This window comes from Camelus bactrianus, chromosome 34 (assembly GCF_048773025.1).
Source record: "Camelus bactrianus isolate YW-2024 breed Bactrian camel chromosome 34, ASM4877302v1, whole genome shotgun sequence".
NCBI classification, from domain to species: Eukaryota; Metazoa; Chordata; class Mammalia; order Artiodactyla; family Camelidae; genus Camelus; species Camelus bactrianus.
Window position 1 is genome coordinate 16,461,191 of NC_133572.1, and position 23,077 is coordinate 16,484,267.

Below are 23,077 nucleotides of genomic sequence, written 5' to 3' on the forward strand. Positions count from 1 at the left end.
CCGCATCCTCAGCTGTAAATTGCTTAGGCTTTGAGTCCTTGGTTCCCATTTTACTAATGAGGTCACTGCTGACTTTTTATTGGACTTTGGCTCTGTATTGTTTCCTGAGCACTGAATACATTTATACAGAACTAACATGCATGTTTTATTTCGTTAGACCACGATTTGCATAGTTTTACTCTGTGTGGTTTTGTCCCATAGCCTGAAATTTAAGTAATTTATTTGATCTCCCTCCTCCCCTGAATATGTTGTTATCCGCCACATTGAACACAAGCCGTGGGTTTGCTTACGTTAGTTTTCATATATACAGCTTTTAGAGGATTTCATTATTGAATTTGTGCCTTAGAGATCTGTACTATTTTGCTCCTTTGGGAAATCAGTTGGATTAATATTATTATGGATTTGTGGAGATTTAGGCAATCAGAAATGCATAAGCCTCCAGGCTTTGATATTGGGAAGTTATATAACTTGAGCAGTTATCCACTGGGTAATTCCTTCATTAATGAACATACAGTATGTTCACAAGATTAACAGTTATAAAGAAGGAGGAGAACCCTGATTTCTATTTTAAACTATAGTTGAGCAGAGAGCGAGAATGAATGTGTGTATGTGTGTGCTCGTGTGTGTGTATACATGACGTGATATAGACGCACACATTCATATACATAAATATATACACGTGTGTATACATACATTAAAAGATGTAATTGCAAGTCTAGATTAGTCTTAAAATGGAAACATAGGATAGCTTGATATAAATTTGTACAATAATACTAAAGAGATACTATTTAAAGGCATAATTGGAGTACACTTGAGTGAATTTTATAGCTTTATGTCACCTCTCTGACACTTTGATGTGTTGGATCTGTCTTCTCAGTTTTAGATGCAAATTTCTAATTTTACCGACGCTGTACAGAAATATTTATTGATCTTACAGACTCAAGATATCCAAAACTTAGTTAACTTTTCATTTATGGCAGAATTGTACTAAGACAATGAATGACGAGTTATTGTGAATGTTTTGGAACCCTTAGAGTCTGGTGTTAAAAATGAAATGAGGCATATGTTTGTTTAATTCTAGCCTGAAAGAATGTAATTGTAAATCAGGAAAGGTTTGTTTATCTTTTCCCCACCGGAAGAAGCTAAACATAGCTTAAGAACTTGTTGACTGAGAAAACAAATGACATATTTGAAGGAACAGTTGGGAAAAGACCATATGTTGTGTTCACTCTGTATAATCCCAAGTTATGAAACGGGGGAGGATATTAACCACAGTCAATCTATGGGTCTATTCAAAATCTGCAACAAGTTACTCAGATAGGTAGTTTATAAACCGGAATCTGAAGATGGCTTGAGAAGTCTATGCTGTTTACTCTCATCAGTTCCTTTGGTTTGATTTCATTAGATTCTTTACATTCTTGTTATTAAACTCTCTTACTTTGTAGGGTGGAGCATGTGTTTCTCCTTCCCTGGTGACATTTGACCTATTTTGATTAATTTGTTTTTAGAGAGGGAAAAGCTTTGCTTAAGTGATAAGCTATTGAGAAAGAGCTGTGTCAGGAGAATTTTATACTACACTGATTTTTTTTCCCATTTCTGAACAACCTTGGACTTTATTTTTTGCAGTTATTTTTCTCTCTTTCATAAGTATGATTTACTTGCACATTTCCTTTCACCAAGTATTTAAAAATTAATTTCCCTAAAATTATTTCAATCAAATGTTTTATTTAAGATTACATGGAAACCACAAATTGTACATTCAAACAAAAGTATTCCTTCTCTAGGTATTGTCTTGGGATATATTAACGAATTTTACAATGTGGTGTGATAGTCACAGTAGCGTCATTAATGGTAAGATTTAATATTTATTCCAGGAGTCTAAGTCAATACTGCAGGGCTTTACTGGGCTTAAAATACATGAATGCCAATTTTGTCACCTCTAGGTTCACACTGTCACTTTCCCATTAGTACTGTGCTTTTTTCCCCCCAGTTAAATGTAAACTGTAGTTCCTGTCCTGAGCAGCTTGCACCTGTGTTAATCAACAAGCACATACAGTGTACCCACTGTGTGTCAGCCACTGGGCTGGAGGGCTCAGGAGGTAGAATGAGAATCAGAGGAGTTAAGCAGATAAGCCCTTCACAGTTGCCATGGTAAGACCAAAACACAAGCACAGGAGAGAGTGGCCACCACTAGATCAAAACAGGAGCTGAAAGACTGGGGGAGGATGCATGGAAGGAGATAAAAGTGAGTTTGAAGGGGATATGCAAGAATCAGAAGCCTTTTCGAAGGAAGGAGAGCAAGCAGCATACACAGGGCAAAGATCCTCGAGTGAATGATAGATTCGAAGACACAAAATGCCTTGGCAGAGGGGTTGAGGGGAGCTGAGAGAGCTGCAGGGTGATCAAGGGGAGGTTGAGATTTTACCCTGAGGGCAATGGGGAGCCATCGGAGAATTCTGAGTAGGAATGTGGAATCAAAGTTGTATTTAAGAAAGATTTTCTGCAGCAATAATGTATAAAACCGATGTGCAAGGGGGGAGACAGGAGGGAAGGCAGAGGAATCAGTTGGCAGACAACCGCAGAGGGCAGCAATCCTACTGCAAGCTACAAGTGTTCAAAGCAGCTTAGTTTGTAAAAGCCAAAAACTGGAAACAACCATACTGTCCATCAACCGTAGACAGATGAACACATTGTGGTATATTTCTGCAATGGGGAATCCCTCCTGCAGTGAGAGAGAACAAAGCACGAACATCGACGGATGAAGCTCAGCAAACATCCTGCTACCAAAGAAACCAGGCACCACTTCGTATAATCCACAAACAGGCAGAACTAGTCTGTGATGATAGAGGTCAGAATACTGGTTGCCTTTCAGGGAGGGGTCGGGACTAGGAGCCGAGTTCTTCTTGATCTTGGAAGTGATTAGACAGACTAGTGTGTGTGCTTTGTGAATATTCATCACTCTTAAAATTTCTGAATTTTTCTATAGTATGTTATACTTTAACTAAAATGTTTGTTTTAAAATCTGCTTTTCTCAGCTGCTAGGCACGTGCACTATACCAATAGCATTCCCACGGCCCCCTTCTGTCTGAATGGTGACTTATTACCTCACTGCTGCTTTACTCCCACTTTGCACCTCGCTGAGGCAGGGAGGGGCTCTGAGTGACCGCCGGAGTAATACTCGGCCGCATTTTTGATCCATTTCATTCCATGGGGTGATGCTTCTGCAGGTCACCTTTCGCCAGGGTAACTGCTGGATTAGCGGTGCTTTGAGCTTTGCTCTCTGCTCTGAAAATGTAGCAGTTGATGGAATATAAACACATGGTGGAAATTAGATATACTAATGAAATGCAGATAAATTGGCTTGAACATAACAAAAACTGGGGGCTTTTCCCCCTTGAACAAGCAGTTTAATTTGGGATCTTAAACAGCCCTTTGCTTTAGGTGTGCACCCTACAGTGGGGCCATTTATCCTCATTCATGTGCTCTAGGTGAGGTGTGTGGCTTCCCGCATTCAGTCTGTCTGCCATCTCCAGTCCCCCAGCCACCTTCACCTTGATGCTGCAGTTTCAGTAAAGGACGGGGGCTTTTTGATTTTCTGAATAGAATACTGTCCCCCGGAGGACCACTTTAGTCAGCATCACTGACAATACCTAGGATAAATATCATCAGATCCTTTGCCCTGAAATTTCACAGTGCACTTCTCAAAATTAGCATCTGTCTCCTCCAATAATACTGAATGCCCATAAAGTAACCTAGACTGTTTGAAGCCCAAAACTTCCCCAGCTTAGATGCAGAGCAGCACACTGCATATCTTTAAAGAGAGTGACACCTAACACAATGTGAGGAATAAAGTGTAGAGCATTATGGAATAGCATTATTTGTTTCATTACACTGAATAATTAAAATCTCTATTAGAATTTTACTACATGGAAGGTACCTGTTACAGGCATACCTCATTTGATTGCGCTTCCCAGATAGCGTGTTTTTTCAGATTTTAGGTTTCTGGCATCGAGAAAATCTGTATGCACCATTTTTTCAGCAGCGTCTGCTCCCTTTATGCCTTTATGTCAGATCTTGGTAATTCTTGCAATATTTCAGATTTTTTCATTATTACTGTGTTTATTATGGTGATCTGTGATCAGTGATCTTTAATGTTACTACGAAAAGATTAGACTCACTGGTGGTTAGCATTTTTTAGCAATAAAGTATTTTTTAATTAAGATGCATACATTGCTTTTTTAGACATAATGTTGCACGCTTAATAGACTGCAGTATACTAGAAATGTAACTTTTATGTGCACTGGGAAACCAAATAATTTGTGAAGCTCAATTCTTTTGGTCTGGAACCAAACAAGCAATATCTCCGAAGTATACGTCTCCTTGAGCTTATCACCCAGAGCCTCACCTATTGTTGTAGACCATCTGGGGCTTTCATTATTTAGTTGACTTAGATTTTCTCCAGGAAATACATAGAATAAGCAAAATTATTTTTGAGTCCTAAAGATTAAAGGAAAACTGCCTTTCCAGATTGTTTGAATGAATACTTTTTTAATTCTCTATGAATTGAAATAGCTCTAGTTTAACAGAGATTCTTAGAGAGCTGGCATGTTTAATTTTGCCAGGTATAGTTTCTGCCTTCCATACTCTTAAAGAATTTAATCCTTTTATCCACTGGTCACAGTAGAAGACGGCATGGAAAGGCCAGGGGGCCATGGGTGGCATGAGACAAGGTCCACTTGGTTGGTACTAAAGGATGTCATAGAAGTGATGGAAACGAACTAAGACCAACACACAGAAATGAACAATTCAGTGTAGTTCAAGGCCACCAGCGCCTCTGTAGCCCTCATTGTAAGCCAACTCCTGGTGGCAGGGGAGAGCCATCGGAGGATTCCGAGCAGGAGTGTGGAACCAAATTGTATTTAAGGAAGACCAGCTGTTCTACTTTATATACTGTGTTAATTAAGTCTTAGAATTGAAGTTAGTAGAAAGTTTTATAGTCTGACAACCACTTTGACCCAGGAACCAGGCACTCACTTTTTCCTTAATTTTATATATTTATACATTACTATTTCCTCCCCGAGTTATATTATTTTGGCTTTGAAATATTAAAATACTAATATAGCTTAGAAATGCATACCTGCAAAGGAGCATGTTTGATACATAAAGTTTGGCTATTTAAAGTCACCATTGTAGCCGCTGGTCAAAACGATGTTTTGTTGAAAAGTCTGCACACTCAATTCATTGTCACTGTAAAAATGGGCTTGTGTGTCAGAACTGATGGGCTCAATATTTATGGTATCATGAGTGAGAAGTCTGTAGATGAAAAACAAATTTATTTTTATCTCTTATTATGTGAAACAGTGGGTTTCATTGCAGAATGTCATAAGTACTCAATTCAGGAAATAGAATTCCTCATACCTGATTGGAAACTATAATTGATGCCACACAGATGGATAAAAACCACCAATGAAGTAGCCAGTATCTATTCTGGTAGGGAGAAGGAAAATGATTCTGCCTTGTGGACAGCTTTTTCTAGTGGAAGGGACGCAGACTTTGGAAGCCTGATAACATTTGGATTCAGACCCAAGCTCTGCTTCTGCTTTACTGAGACAGGGGGGGCCTGGCAGGGGCAGCTTCCTGCAGGACCCTCGGGGATCATTCCTTTCTGATTCTGGTTGGACTGTTGAATATCAGCTCCTCACTTCTCAGTTCTGTGGCAGTAATTCAGCCAAGTGTATCATTCAGCTTAGTGGTGTTGGAATTTATAGTCCCCATGGTCACATCTGATGTGATGGAGCCACGACTGATGATTACAGATGTCCTGGCTGACTTTACCAGTAACTTTATTTCCTAAGTATGAGTAACTTTTCAGTAGGTAGGAGCATGATTGGATTTGGATCTGCCGCTTGCTGGCTGGATGAGTTACTGATGTCTCTGTGCCTCGGTTTCCTCAGCTGTTCCATAATAATTCATGTCACGTAGAGCTGTAGATGAGTGTTGAAAAGATTAAATAAAATTATATAGATGGAGATATACAGTTAACTTTTCCATCTGTCATATTGGAAGAGTTCAGTCAGTGTTAGCTGTTTATTACTCTTGTTGTGGCTAGATTCAGTAACAAAGACATGCTTTCATTAGAAGGATTTGGTTTACAGTGAAAGTACCAGAGTGCATCTGTTCAGTCTTTTTTGGCCTCCCTTATTCACTTCTTAGCTTCTTTGTTCACCCCAGTTTTGAATATATGTCCCTAAGTTATTAGGTTCATGATCTTGGGAGAGCTAGTTACTTACGCTTTCTGAGACTCACTTTTCTCACGTTTAAAATGAGGCCGATGATACCTGACTCACGGAACTTGCACTGTGCACGCTGCTCCGAGCTTGGCATGTGGTAAGTACTCAGCCAGCCCTGGCCGTGGTTGTGGAGCGGCCACTTGCACATGTCGGATTTGGGAAACGTTAGATTGCTGTGTGTGTGTGAGTGCCGTGACCTGAGGATGGTGAGTAATACAGGAAAGAGCATGGCTTGATTGGATTTAATCATTAAAATGCAGATATGCTTAGCATTGTGAACTTTTAAAAACACACTATTAAAGAAAATCCTATGACTTAGGTCTCTAAAAAGAAAAGTATAAAACCTGTCTTTAGAAGAGCAGGCTTTATCATGGCAGTGAGGACTTCTCATGTAAGAGAAAGAGCAAAACTAGGGTTCTGTTAAACTTGCTCACTTGTCCTTTATTGTTTCTACAAGTAAAACTGCAAGCAGTATATCCATCACCACTTCTGGGTGCTTCAATGAAGATACAGTAAAGGGCTGGCAGGAATCTCATTTTTATATATAAGCATATTTTGTAAAAGTCAGTAGTTTGTATCCTATAGTATAAAGTACAGATATTTTATAGACATTGTGCCCCCTTTCCACTCCTCCACCCCCCATGCTAAGTCACTGAGTCAGTTTAATAAAGTCTGACTATCTTCTCCTCCTTGGGGTGCAGAACCTTTATCTTACTGCGCATTGCCTCCCAGAGACGACGTGTTATGAAACGTTTCCCAAAACTGTTGGGCTGGGGAGCTTTACTCCCCGTGATGCATCTCACAGGACTGCTGTTCTCAAGATTTCATTTGGGAGCCGCTTATTTATATTACTAAGGTCATCTTCCTTGACACCACTATTGACATTGGGAACCTTTTTATAACAACCCACTTCCTGTGACACCATTTGCAGAACGGCGTTACAGCAAAATAATGGGTTTGCTAAAAACAGCGTCCATGTAACTGAGTTTGCAAAATACAGAACAAGAGTGTCAGAGACAGGCATCACCTGAGCGTTGCAGTTCAGGGGCAGGATGACTGGCATCCGAGGCAGGGTCCTAGAAACTGTTACCTGTACCTACCAAAGTCTGTTTTCTCATCCTTCCCTTTTTCCTTAAGTGTTTTCACTCTCTCTCTCCTCCTCCTCCTCCTCCCATGTTGTGTTTCGTCCTGCTTCATTTTCCAGGCTGTTTTTTCCCTCTTCAGTTCCTTTCCCATTTCTCCAGGCAGCAGGTACCCAGAGACACTTCGTTCCTTACCTTGGTCATCACTTGAACATTTAAAAAGTTAATACCTTTTTAGATGGTAACAGTTATTCTACATAACTTCATTTAATTCACCCATCAAATTCGTTTTAGGATGAGATAATTATTACAAACTCCCTTTAGTATTTTTTTTTTACCAGTTTTCTATACAAAGGAGAACGTTAGTATCTGATTATTGGTAATTCTAGTAAGTACTATGCAGAATATATCACGTTCATTGTGCTGAATCTCTTTCTCTGTGATGCTAAAAGAACTGGCGGCTAGCATCAGTATTTGATTTAATTAAATTAACTAGCCTGACGGTGAAGATTTGCTTATTATCCAGTTTATCTGTATACTGTTTTTACAAAGAATTCTTTAACATGCAGTAACCTCAGATCTTGAGCAAAACCAACAGTGAAGAAAATGTTAAAATTGTCAATAAGCCACCTGTATGCTTGTGTGTCCTGTTCAGGGAATAAACGAATTTGCTCAGCTGCTTGATGGTTGCCATCCAAAGGAAGTTATAACATTTAAAGTTAGCAGTCAATTTTCATTATTTGCAGGAACCTTTGGCCATAACAGTTTCATCAGCTGATCAATGTATCACCTTGTTTTATGTGTTTCTGTTTAAAGACGCTTTATTAATACATACTGTTGATTCACTAAGATTGAATTCACAGCCAACAGCCCTGTAACTCACACCCAAACAAAGCTTATCTAACAACACATATTTTTCTCCGTAAGTCACATCACAGCCTCCTTGCGCTTAGGAACCCTAGACAGCACTTTAGCACAATGCTTGGGGCCACTTTAAACAGTGAAGTCCCCACAAAAAACTTCAAAAATGCAAAAACATGGCACTAAATAGACAGAGAAAAGGACACGTGTTGACAAAATGAAAGCTGAAACAAGACAGAGCACTGCTTTTGTCCGGCCTCAGCTGGGACCACATGGGTCAGGCAACTCCAGTTTTTCATCACTATATTATGTCTGTGAATGACCATGAAAGTGCCACAAGTGTTGATTTTGGGGTTACAAGTAAATTTTGGTTAGTGGGTGCATTCACAAGTAAGGAATCCACGAATGGTGAGGAATGACTGCAATTGCTTTATTAAAGCACCAGTCTTGGGGAAATATGTCCCCACAAATGTAGGTGCTTGATTCCAGTAGACTTTTTTGAATTAAAATATAATTGATTTACAATATTGTGTTAGTTTCAGGTATACAGCAAAGTGATTCTGTTATTGTTATTCAGATTTTATTCTATTATAGGCTGTTAAAAGATATTTAATATAATTTCCTGTGCTGTACAGTAAATCTTGTTGCTTATCCATTTTATGTGTAATAGTTTTTATCTGTTAATCCCATACTCCAAATTTGTCCCTCCCTCCCCTCTTTGGTAACCATAAGATTGTTTTCTATGTCCATGAGTCTATTTCTGTTTTGTGTATAGATTCGTTTGTATTATTTTTTTAGATTCCACGTATAAATGATATCATATAGTATTTGTCTTTCTCTGTCTGACTTGCTGCACTTAGTAGGATAAGTTCTTGGTTCATCTGTGTTGCTGCAAATGGTAATATTTTACTTTTATGGCTGAGTAATATTCCATTGTTTGTCTGTATGTACACACACATCTTCTTAAGCCATTTTCTGTTAATGGACACTTGGGTTGTTCCATGTCTTAGCTGTTGTAAACAGTGCTGCAGAAAAGATCAGGGTGCATGTATCTAACTGAATTAGAGTTTTTGTATTTTCCAGATACGTACCCAGGAGTGAGATAGCCAGATAATACAGTAACTCTATTTTTAGTTTTATAAGGAACCTCCATACGGTTCTTCATAATGGCTGCACCAATTTACATCCCCACCAACAGTGTAAGAGGGTTCCCTTTTTCCACACCTGCTCCAGCAATTGTTATTTGTAGACTATGATGATGGCCATTCTGACCAGTGTGAGGTGATACCCCACTGTGGTTTTGATTCGCATTTCTCTAGTAATTAGCAGTGTTGAGCATCTTTTCATGTGCCTATTGGCCATCTGTATGTCTTCTTTGGAAAATTGTCTATTTAGGTCTTCTGCCCATTTTTGGATTGAGTTGTTTTGTTGTTTGTTTTTTTGATATTGAGCTGTGTGAGCTGTCTGTATGTTTTGGAAATTAACCCCTTGTCAGTTGCATTGTTTGCAAGTATTTTCTCCCATTCCATAGTTTGTCTTTTTGCTTTGTTGATGATTTCCTTTGCTGTGCAAAAGCTTTTAACTTCGATTAGGTCCCATTTGTTTGTTTTTCCTTCCATTTCTTTTGCCTTGGGAGCCAGATCCAGGGAAATGCTGCTATGATTTACGTCAGAGAATGTTTTGCCTATGTTCTCTTTCAGTTTTATGGTATCATGTCTTATACTTAGGTCTTTAAACCATTTGAGTTTACTTTTGTATATGATGTGAGGGTTGTTCTAATTTCACTGATTTACATGTAGCCGTCCAGCTTTCCCAGTACCACCTGTTGAAGAGACTGTCTTCTCCATTGTATATTTTTACCTCCTTTGTCATAGATTAATCGACCATAGGTACATGAGTCCAACAGACTTTTAAGATAGTAAGTGGTTCTTGGCTAAAAGAACATTTGTTCCCCAGTAGCAAGTTACTGAATAAACCTAGTTCTTCATTATAAAAATTATTTACACAAGAGTGGTTTGAACATAGAAACCTCACAATGAAAACAACGACTGAACTACCTTAATACCTTAAGACTTCTACCCGCATCACTGTTTCCATGGAAAAATGTGTTCCAGATTCCAGCTGAGATGCCAGAGCCCTTCTGCTTCCTGAGTCCTTGGTTCCAATGATGACCAGTCTACCACACGCACCTGCAGTGTAGGCCTTCGTTTTCCCCTCTAGTCTAGTCCTGGGGCTGGGGGCAGAGCTTAGGAGTTGGACTCGGAGAGTATGAAGAAAAGAACAGGGTTGTAGCTTCTAGAAGAAAGTACTAGGGGTCTTTGCTGGGAAGAGAGATTCTTCAAATGACTCTCAAGAATAACCATGACTTTGAGGGAAGCTGGGGGTGATTGTCAGTACCGCCCCAAACTTGACTGAAACCTGAATCTAAAAATGTGCCCCCCCTAGAGTAAAGTTTTGGACCATGTGGTTCATTGATCTGATCCATTAAGGCATTTCCTACCCTCCTTAAGGATTCAAGTTTGAAGATATCAGTGGTGTTAAAAAACGCAGATGGTGGTCTTCTCTGTTATGAGCCGTGGTAGGAAGTCTCTGATCAAGAGGATAAATACCCTGCAAGTTTATATTAACTAAGCAGTATTATTTATACTGAGTGTTTTCCCACAACATTACTACACTCTGTAATATTTAACAGCTCTACATGTGTTTTATGTTCATTTGTGTTGACTTAATGATTAAAAGTTCAAGGTGAAACAGTGATAATTCAGATAGGAAAATATGTGATAATGTACTGAAACCTTCATGGAACTTAACAGTGAGCCTCCTGTTTCTTTTAAATGACAGATTTCTTTGTCTTTGGGGGGAGGATGACTTTTAATGAGATGTTTTGTTAGATTTCTTAAGTTTAATACCTTTTAATAAAGAATAAGGGACTGGGTATTAAATAAATTTTAATTCAGCTGAGTTTTTATAATCCAGCTGTTTTACTTGAATAAAATAATTTAGCTTTAATGTATTAATTTAACACGATATATTAATGTTTGACCATTTTTTATCTTAATTTATCCCAAGAAAGAATAATATTCTATTTTTAGTTAATAGAGTTGCCTAGCAAAGAAGAAGATAAATCTTATTTTAAGCCAGAACTCTTAAATTTCCTTTCCTTGAATGTTCTCTAAATGGGTTGGGGACAGTAGCATATAAACCTCTTATTTGAAATTGGGAGTGCACACCAGCCTATAAAATGCTCAGAGAGGTCTAGCTGCAAAAGAATTCTTCCAACGTTATTTACTGGATTTCTTACGTTTCTTTGGCTTAGAAACGCTTTTTCCCCAGAAATGTTAACATTTAATGGGACTCAGTTATGGGAATCAGCTTGTTGTAGGCAAATGGCCCTTTTTCTGGGCATCTGGGGAGCTTATGCAACCACCCTGTGGCTGCAGGGGAGGCAGAGCTGAAGCAGCGTACTAGGAAGTTAACAGTCAGTTCCCCTTGTTTTCAGGAAGACAAACAGTATTTTTGTATCTTCTCTAGAAAAAGTAACTAGGTTTATTCTCTGTCACCTCACATGTGTTCTGACTCATCTACCCAGGTGACCAGGTGGCCTAGAACCATCTTAGGTCCTTTAAGAAAATGTGTAAGGACTAAGTTACTATTTGTAGTAAATACTACTTTACAGGAAAAGTTCTTATTTTTAAATAACCTTTTAAATGAGTCATTAATCCTGAAACACCAGTTCCATTGTAAACCTTTAAACAAATTTAAATGTTTTCTTGACTTAACTCAATGTTTATTACATCCCATAAACTTTAACATTCAAAAAAACCAGCAAAGAAACAGGAAGATCACAGGACAGTGGAAAAACAAATCATAGATTGATTAAAGATATAACACAGGAAGAGTTGAGATTTTAAAAACCCACAGGAAAAAGAATTTGTGTAATTGATTTTTTGTAGGTTAATAATAACATTCTAGTCAATAGAAGAAGTCGAGGCATTTGGTTTGACCATATGAGAATGTGAAATTTTCTGCTTCACTTATAATGCAGCTACACAAAATATCAAACACTGGGGAAGCACAGCAAGGAAAATAAAAGGGTTAAGATTTATGTTATTAGAATAGCTCTTAAATTTAAAGAAATTATCAGATTCCAGTTAAATAAGTGGAAAAAGGACAAGCAATTCATACACAGGAAGCTGTCAGACAACAAAGGAATTGATGTCCTTTAGCTAATATTTGCTGCACACCTGTGCCTTACACTGCACTTGGTGTTGGAGTTTCAGTGATGGAGACAATGTTCTCAGTTCCTTGGCAGAGAGAGGGAAGCAAGGGACACATGGAACAAAGGAATGCGTGGTGTTAGAAAGAAGCCTTTATGGGGTGGGGGGGGGGTATAGCTCAGAGGTAGAGTGCATGCTTAGCATGTACAAGGTCCTGGGTTCAATCCCCAGTACCTCCATTAAAAAAATAAAAAATAAAAAAAACCCTAATTACCTCCTCCTCAAAAAAGAAAGAAGCCTTTACAGAGGCTGACAAGGCTGTGGAAACTGATTCAATTATTTATGATTCCTAAAATAACAAAAAAAAAACTTTTTTTTAACCTCAGAAATTATCCTAATGAGATAATTTTAAAAAGAAACAGTTTATATGTTGAGCAATGGATTTGATCAAGTAAGTAAGCCTTTGTTAGTTGATGGAGAGTGACTTTATGATTAAAATTCTGACTATGTAAGTGGTAGAACCGTGAGATGTCAGGAGCGGTGGCTATAATGCATTCACGCTGCTAAGTTCAGTCCTGTGAACAAGCAAGCCCGTGGTCGTTAATGGTGGTGGGATTATGATATATTGCAACTCGTGTTGGTGATATTTACTTACGAGAAGAAATGTTAAGATTTATTTTATTAAAAATGTTTTTTCCCTCTTTTTAGCTGACTACGCAGACTCTGCCTTTTCCGTGTTTCCATGGCCAGAGACATGACCTGACGCCTTGATGAGCAGTCTCAGGGCCCTTGGGTGACTGGCTGGGGCACCATGGAGCTTAAAGTATGGGTGGACGGAGTTCAGAGGATTGTTTGTGGGGTCACCGAAGTCACAACTTGCCAGGAGGTTGTCATAGCCTTAGCTCAAGCGATAGGTGAGTGACCCCTCGGGGTGCCCGAGATACAGTGGTTTCTGCTTCTGCTTCCTGTTGTTGTTATTTCCTGTTGTTTGTTTTAAACATAGACCTCTCATAGGTCTGTCAGAATCCATCAAACTGTAGCTCTGAAATATGTGTAGTTTACAGGAATTGTGCCACTGTAAAGGTGTTAAAAATTTTTTTTAAAGAATCATTTTTTCATCCCCCCAAAAAAGATTTAAAAATAAAAAACACATACACACATACATACATACATCCCTCCCTCCCTCCCTCTCGTGGGTTTTGTTCATTTGGTTCCGTAATTCCTCTCTCAGCCTCTCAGGCACACTTTTACTTATTATTGCCCCCCACTACACCCAGCTCGGGTCAATCTGTGAACACATGTTCTCTGCCTCCCCCCAGACTTCACTGATCTTGAGTCTGGCTCTGCACTGTCTTCTCCTCTCCTGTTTTTTTTTTAATCCCAAACAATGATTTCTGAAGCTAAAGATGTTTTCTTGAACCAAAACATGGATTTTTAGTTCCCGGACCCCCTCGTTAGGGAAGAATCCTATTTCCTTTTTATTCGGAATACTTTTAGAAAACCAAATGCGACAAATTAAATGACATGGTTTTTCATTAGAAACATAACATGCCCTTTTAAAATCTTACACAGTGAAGATGAAGTTGTCAAATCCGTGCTTACCAGCTCCGTCTTATTCACCTACCTTGTTACAACTATCCTTATTTATTCTCGGGTCATCTTTGTCATATTTTATGCATGTTTTTTAGTTGCCTTAATTTCTTTTGGAACATGATGAGGGCATAAACACACCAGGTAAGCCAGTCACGTGGGCCAGTTTTTGTTTGTGTCTTAAATCCGTCATTTAGCAAACATGCAGACTTGATCCTTGAACAACGTGGGTTTCAAATGCAGAGTCCACTCACATGCGGCTGTTCCCCGCAGTAGTAGATACTGCAGTACCGCACGATTCGAGGTCGGCTGAATCCACAGATGTGGAGGCACTGCGGGTAGAGAGGGCTGGCTGACTCTGAGTTGTATGCGGATTTTCAACCGCCTGGAGAGTTGGCGCCCCTAACCCCTGCCTTGTTCAAGGGTCAGCTGTACTAAGAGGAAACCGTGTTTAGCACCATGCTAGGTGCTCAGTGCCTCACTGTCTTTGAGCTCCTTATCAAAAGTTGACTTTCATGTCATGCTCGTTTATATTGGAAGCACGTCAAGTTAGCTCAGGACTGAGACAAGCCACTGTCACTGTGGCTCTTAGCATTTTGTCCAGGTGGTTGTGTCCCTGCATTGTGGCAGAGGCGCTGTTAGAAGTTGGCAGTGCCCCATACAAAGATAGAGGCTTTCTTTTAATGCTGACATCTTTTGATTTTTCCTTAAATACTGCATAGCACACTTGTGTATTAAAACAATGCTGAAAACCCCAGGCTGTCACATTCCACAAAACTTTCTTGCATTTGGCACTAATATTACATTTGTGGACTTGAGTTTAATTATTAAAGAGGGGAAATTTAAAGCAATTAATTTTATTTCGTATTCTTTGCAACCAACTTATTTAGTAATTATCCCTTTTAAAAGCCTCACATAACTCACTTGAATTAAAAAATATTCGGCATTGTTGGTTTTTTCCTGCCTTTGTGAAAACTGGGATTAGCAAGTGTCAAATCTAACTTTCTTTGTTATATTTGAGAATCAAGCCATGGGCAGTGGTTAAAAACAACAGCAGTGAATAGTTTTTAGAAAAGTCAAGGAAGTTGAAAGGTACAGTAAGCTCTATGAGAACCACATTCTCTCTACACGGAATTTCAAGGGGAAACTGCCCAGATGTACTGGGTGTGTGTTTATCCATTTGGACTGAAGAGCGTACTTGTTTGTGAATAAGTGAAAAAGAAGTTTTAACTGAACCTACATCCCTTCATTTTTGCTTTCTCACTAACTCAGCCCAGAACTGTTTTGAAAAGTTGACAACTTGAATATAGATGCTTTATGATATTTCTCCAAACCTAGCTAAACAGCTCTTTTTCTGAATCATAAATACTTCAGTGAATTCAGAATTCACTCGAGAGATGATTCAGCTGGCAACCAGCTGAGGACTGTAGATTCTCACGTCTGTTGCACCATGAGGTTTTCTCAGCATCAAATTCAGTGTGCTTCTGCTACAGACCGAAATATTTATCTACCTTGTCATGAGAATTCTTGATATTCAGTCTAAACACTCAGTGAAATTTCTATAGTATTTTTACCTTCTCCTATAAGAAATAACAGAGGGTTTATTAATTAGGGGAAATTGCTGCTGTAACAGAGAACTGCAGAATTTCTGTGGCTTAGCACAGTAAAAGCTTAGTTATGCTAATAGCGCAGTGTGGACTAACTGAGCAAAACTGCAGATGTTTCTAAACAGTTTATAGTGAAGCCACCTACCTATACAATAGCTTCTTGGGTTCTAAATCCATGTATTTACCTCATGGGAGGGCACTGTGTATGCTTGTTCTTGATTAGGGATTATTGAGTTTTTCTGAATAGCTAAAATTGCTTTCAGGAAACCATCAGGATATAAAAACGTGTACACAAATTGGCAATCTGCAAATATACGTGACAGCTAACATTTTCTGACACAGTGTTATGGATCAATAAAATTAAATTAGAAAAGAGCTAAAGATAGACCATAATTTGACAAAGGATTTTGAATGTGTCTAACAGTATAGAGGGAAATCCCTTCCACTCTGATCTTTGTCTGCCTTGACACGTTATATTTCGGTGTTAGAAATAGAACACATTCTCTAATTATAAGAGACAGTAACTAAAAGTGAAACCACGATTGACACACTTAAGTGGCTTGAAGAGGTTCAACCGCCCAGCAGGGGTGCATCGTGCTTGGGCACTAATTCACTCTGGGCCTTCTGAAACCTTCCCAGTGTTAAATATTCGAACTTGTTTTTCCCATCAACTGTCCCAGAAATGCCATTATTTCAGAGTTCACACTGCTTTTCAAATCTGTACATGGAACAGAAAGCCTTCAACCATTCATCTGTCTCAAGTTATAGTTGAGAAAATGCATTTGTTTTTACACTATCACATACCAGAAATATGAAAAGAATGTATTTCTGCCCTCAAAGTAGCTTAGACCTTTAAGTACAGCTAACAAAAGATTAGAGAGGGAAAGAAGAAGAGGAAGAAATCAAGGAGGCTGAAGGAAAGTTTCCTGATTCACACTACTTTGTTGCCTGGTGCCATTTAAAGTGCTAAAGATTCAGTTGTTCTCTGTTCCCACTTCTTGTAATCTTGTCCTCATGTCATTTTCAACTGGGGCCAGAGGTAGCATTTAATAGAAACAGATTGATTGGGACCAGGGCCCAAGGTGGCGTGGACTGTTCTAAGAAGCCAAGTTTCATAGAGTTGGCCCCAACAAAAGCAGTTTTCAAATTTTATACTTAGCTCTAGTTTTAGTCTTTGTTACTACTTCTTTCTCTTCTCTGGAAGTCCCTTCAAAGGAAGGATCCTGCTTGTTTATCTTTCTTATACCATTGCTTTGCCTAAAGTTGGTACTCGGTTTTACAGCTTAATATCAAAAATACAAACAACCCAGTCCAGAAATGGGCATATGATTTAAATAGGCATTTCTCCAAAGAAGACATCCAGATGACCAACAGGCACATGAATAGATGCTCAATATTGCTGATTATCAGAGAAATTCAAATCAAAACTACAGTGAGGTATCACCTCACACTGGTCAGAATGGCCATCATCAAAAAGTCTACAAATAATAAATGCTGGAGACGGTGTGGAGAGAAAGGAACCTCCTACACTGTTGGTGGGAATATACTGTGGTGCAGCCACTGCGGAGGGCGGTATGGAGGTTCCTTAAAAAACTACAAATAGACCTACCATATAATCCAGCAACCCCACTCCTGGATATATATATATCCAGAGAACACTCTAGTTTGAAAAGATACATGCACCCCAATGTTTATAGCAGCACTGTTTACAATAGGCAAGACATGGAAACAACCTAAATGTCCATGGCCAGATGACTGGGGAAAAAAATGTGGTGTATATATATATATATATATATATATATATATATATATATATATATATATATACATACACACACACACAAATATATATAGAGAGAGAAATATTACTCAGCCATAAAAAAGAATGGAATAATGCCATTTGCAGCAACATGGATAGACCTAGAGATTATCATATGAAGTGAAGTAAGTCAGACAGAGAAAGATAAATGTCATATGATATCACTTATATGTGAAATCTAAAAAAAAATTATACAAATTTACAAAACAGAAATAGATTCATAGACATAGAAACAAATTTATGGTTACCAAAGGGAAACAGGGTGGAGGAGGGGTAAATTGGGACTTTGGGATTAACATATATACACTACCATATATGAAATAGATAAATAACAAGGACCTACTATATAGCACATGGGGACTATACTCAATAACTTGTATTAACCTATAAAGGAAGAGAACCTGAAAAAGAAATATAAATAAATATAAATATAAATATATATATAACTGAATCACTTTGCTGTACATCTAAAACTAATACAACTTTGTAAATTAACTATACTTCAATTTTTAAAAAATTAAATTAAAATTAAAGAAGTAAATTAAAATAAATTCATTAAATTAAAATAAATAAAAATAAACTCAAAGCCTAGTTTCTAGAACAGTGCTGCCCAATAGAACCTTCTACAAGGATGATAATGTTATATATATATATATATCTGTACTGTCCAGTATGGTGGCCACTAGCCACATGTAACTATTGTGTGCTTGAAATGTGACTAGTATAACTGAGGAAATGAATTTTTAATTGAAGTTTAAATGTGGCTAGTGGCTAATGGCTATTGTAGTAAACAGCACAGTTCTGGATGACTGATTGGTATCTCAGACTTAACATGTCAAAACCCAAGCTTTGTGCCCATCCTCAGATTTCCTCCTTCTCATCTAAACAGATGAGAACTCTTTTAATTGACTAGATCTAACCTTTATGTGATCTTTGATTCATTTCTTGCTCTAATACCTTACAACTAATCCATCAACAAGTCCTACCTGTAGTCCCATCATATGTATCCGGAATCTGCTTCTCTCCACAACCACTGTTACCACCTTGATGTGAGCCACCATTTCTCACTTAGATTTTTGCAGTGACCTTTCAGCTCTTTTCCCTGCATCATCCTGGTCCCCTCCAGCCTATTCTCAACAGATTTCTTATAAAGTAATACTTTTAAAATATGTATCATATTCCTCTTCTGCTCAGAACCCGTTGGTGATTTCCAGACTCAGAAAATTTCAAAGTCCATAAGAAATGGTCTTCAGGGCCCTCAACGAATCCCTGATTTACCCGCCACCTCCCTTCTTACCACTCACCTTTGATTGTTTTCCTCTTCCACGTATCAGAGACATTTGTGCATCTGTTCTTCTCTCTGCTGAGAATGCTGTGCCCCCAGGTGTCTTCAAACTTCACTCTCCTGATGTCCTCGCAGGGCCCCTTCCTGACCGCCCGGCCACGCACATGTGCGCACACACCTGCACACACGCTCACATACTCCCCATCTCTGTCATTCTCTGTTGTGCTTACTCCCCACCCCAACATACTACATATAGGCCACAATCCATTATCCACATTTTGAAACCTAACAAATTCTGAAAGCCTAAAGTTTATCGTAATTTGTTAGCCACACCTGACATGGCTTGAATTCATTTGGTAGTAAAAACTGGTCTGGTTTGATGTGAGACTGCTTTTAATTTATATTTATTCCAGATTGGTGTGACCTTTGATACATTTTACTTTAGAGTCTTCAATGTGTGTGATCATGGACCCGAGGGGTTAGCAGTATATTACCTTTCTATAATCCAAAAAGTTCTGATTTTTTAGCATGTCTGTCCTTAAAGCTGCTGGATAATGGACTGTAGACATGCATTCATTCATTTGTGTGTTCTCTATTGCCTGCCACTGTTTTGTTATTGCTTATTTTCATAGTTTACGGCTATGTCTAGCATGTAGTAGACAGTCAGTACATACTTGTGCATAAATGAATCAGTTTTTTTTAATTCTTGTGAATTACAGGCTGAACTAAGTAACCACCTAACGTCCCATCCATCTCTAAGATTATATGATCCTTTAGAAGATGAAGAAAAGAATATATATTATATTGTCACATTTAACTCTTAATTTCATATATAAATTACCAATTATAGAAATTTACAAACTGGTTTTTTTATCTGTTTACAAAGTAATACTATTCATTGTAGACTATTTTGAAATTTAGCAAAACACAAAAAAGGGAAGAGTCATTCATGATCCTGCTTCCTAGAAGGAGACACATCAAACAATGCTTTTTATGCACTTACAGATAAGCTTTAAAAATAAGATTTCACTCTCCGTAATGCTTCATAGTTTTAAAGTCTCATTTTTCATTTACTGGATGATGAGTTAAATTTTCCACATCATTAATCCTCATGACAGTCGTATGAGGAAGGCACTGTTGTGATCCCTGTTGTGGACACGATCAGACTGAGGCACAGAGATGTTAAATAACGTGCCCAAGCTCCTGCAGCTGGTAGGGAGGGTCCTGGGATGCAAACCAGTAGTCTGTTTCAGGAACCCTGCCTTTAATTACTGTTGCACTATGTTAGTTACACTCCCTAGAATCTCCATGGACAACTGTTAGAAAATACAGTTACTGACTGAATTACATTGAAGCAAGAGATAAATATCCTTAGTAGTAAAATATACTGCTTTTTTATAGCCAGGGTCATCTTTTACAATTTTGATACTTCTAACAGTAGTGTAGTGTAATCATCCATATTTCTAAGTAACTTCTCTATTTTCCACATCCATAAAAGATGAGTGTGAGTACATGTAATTCACAGCATGCGTCAGTCAGGATGGGTGACATTCTGCGGCATTAGCAAACAGTCCCCCAAGTCTCAGTAATTTATAGTGATGTGTTAGCTACTGTTTTGGTTAATAGTATTTATGTAAAGTAATCAGCACAAAGCCTAGCAAATAGTAGGCATATTAAATGTTAACCATTATGAAATCAATAAATGTTTTCATTATTTTAATAGCAGTAAATTAATAATGGAATCCTAAGTAAATCCTGAATTAATATGTAGTAATTCTGTGATTATGTGATACTCTCATCCATACACCGGGAAAATACACTGTGAATGATTTCACTGGGGGTTGAATTTGCAGCTAGCTGACAGGTTATACTCGAAGATATTCTTATATCACTGTCATCATAAGATAAATCCTCTATGGTAAGAGCTATCTTAATAGCTACACTCAAGACTTATAAAAAAAACTCATGGTTAAATTTGCCAGATAGTTGTTGCATATCATTGAGAAATTGCTTTAAATTTTTAAGCTTTGGTTTCTTCACTGGTAAGCTGAGGATCGTAATACCTGTACTGCTGAACTCACCCAGTTAAGATTATATATATCCTATGTAGTTTATATGTATTATATGTAAAATACATCTATATATACATATATAAGCATCAGAAGCATTTAATAGACTATAAAATTGTACAGTATAAGTTCTGTTACAGAGATCAATGTTTATTGTAAGAATTCTCCACCATTATGGAAAAGATTAGTTATGTTCACTAGATTTTGCATAAGATTTCAAAATGTTTATAGATCAGAGAGACCAAAAGTATCTGTTATCAAAAAAACTGAGTGGGGTAGGATAGATTTTTCACCACAGATAAAGAATAAGTCAGGTGTTGGCTGGCATCACTCACTTCCAGTATGTCCAGAAACAGGAGGATATGTTAGCATTAAATGCATAAGAGAATGCCACGTCACATTCTTTTAAATAACCTACAGTATTCATTTTTGTGGTAAGGAGGATTTGATACTGAAGAAAAAATCAAATATCCGTTAAAACTAAAATTTCTGAAGAGAGTTGATGATCAGGGAGTTTAATAGAATATATATTCCCAGGACCTGACATTATTTCTAACAAGTATTTGTTCAGTATATATATTCATTGAATAAGTAACAAGATGTGACACTTTTAAATCATGATTTTATTTTTTGGCTCCAAAGAGAAATTTCCTAAGATTTTAAGAAATGGTTGCAATTTTTTTAAATGGCTGAAATAAGGGCATTATATTTCTGAGTGACTCATTTAATTTTTTTGAGTTTTGGTACATATTTCCCAAAACTTCATATTAATTCATAATCACATATTCTGCTTTAAGCTAGGCGAAAGTAATCTGTTATCCATTTTCCTTTTATTTCATGTCAGTTATCCAATGAGATTCCACTAATGCACTAAAATCTCATTATGTGATTTTCCTCATTATAGAAAGTTATCAGTTCTTGGGGTTACACTCAGTTGCTTCAGCTATTCAAAAGTAAAGTCAGTATTTTATTTACCATTACCTATTGTGGCATACAGGCCTAGGTAGCCGAAACAGTTTAAACTACAGATGCCATAGATAGATAGATAGACAGACAGACAGATAGAAAGAAAGATAGATGGGTAGATAATTCCTTTTTATTAGTTTTTGGGCTACACCAAGATAGTATGTAAGGTGGAACTAAATGTATCCATTTAATAAACTGCATTAAAAAGAGTTTTGCAGGAAGAATTGGAATCTAATGAAATATATAGGATGTGTAGGCCCTGCCAAGTGTGGGCATTAAAAACAGTGATTGTGGGACTTAACTCTCACATAAAGTACCTAAAATCCAATTTCTATTATAATATCAAAGTATTGATTCATTTACATTTTTTAAAAAGCTTTTTTATATTGCTAGATGGAATTTTTTTTCTTTTTTGCCTAATCGCACTAAATACACATTATTTAACAGAAAGGAAAAACTGGCAGTAAAAGCAATTCCAAATAATCTAACCAAGACATCCTCACAGAGCAGCAGTACCATTAAGCATTGGAAAAACCGGCTTTATATTTAATTATGACTAAATTAGAGTCCTTAAAATGTATAATTTAGTTCATATAATGTAATGATTCAGTTTTCTTTTTAAAGATGCTTCGTTGGCCTGGTAGGATGGAGAGAGCTCTGCTGATCTGGTCTGACTCCTCATGTACCTGATGAGGACACAGGGGCCGGGGAGCAGGGGGGGTCCTAGAGGTAGCTGACAGGCAGCAGGGCCAGGGCCACGCCCACAGCGGCTGGGCTCTTTGGAGCGGTGCATACCCAGAGAGCAAGTTTTAACCTTGCAGATTTGTTGTGTGGTTTTTCTTGGGGTAATTACAATAATTTTTACCCTGAAAATCATTAGAAACTTTTTTTTTTAATTCCAAGAAGGCAAATCCAACATGCTGATAAGGCTTCTCATTCCCTTGTTTTGCTCAGGGGAAGTATTTTGGTAATAATACAAGTAATCCTTGTACAGCACTTTGCAATGTTACAAACATTTTCATACTTTACATCTCACTTGACTCTTGCTACTCTCATCCTATAGATGAGGAGACTGGAGCTGAAGGAGATTTAATAATTTGTGAAAGTCATGTAAATATGTGGCAAAGCCAGATTTGAAGAGAGGCCTTCTGACTCCAGAGAGAAAAGATGCCTTCATTCTTTCCACTCTGTCCAGCTTTACATAGTTAGGGGATGCAGAAAGTCACTTAAGGATTCTTTTAGTCAGATTGCTCTCATATCACATCACTGTTTAAAGGAGGTCTCCGGTCAG

At 37.8% G+C, this 23,077-nt stretch overlaps 1 protein-coding gene across 3 annotated transcripts in view; it reads left to right on the forward strand.

Moving 5' to 3' along the window:
* The window catches only part of RASSF8 (Ras association domain family member 8), a 95,804-nt gene that overhangs the window by 63,495 nt on the left and 9,232 nt on the right, over nucleotides 1-23,077 (forward strand). For all 3 annotated transcript variants that reach the window (XM_074357503.1, XM_074357502.1, XM_045510344.2), the window contains one exon: nucleotides 13,159-13,364. In XM_074357503.1, the coding sequence (XP_074213604.1) occupies nucleotides 13,262-13,364 (103 nt within the window). In that variant the 5' untranslated portion in view covers nucleotides 13,159-13,261. The remainder of the gene's footprint in view (nucleotides 1-13,158; nucleotides 13,365-23,077) is intronic.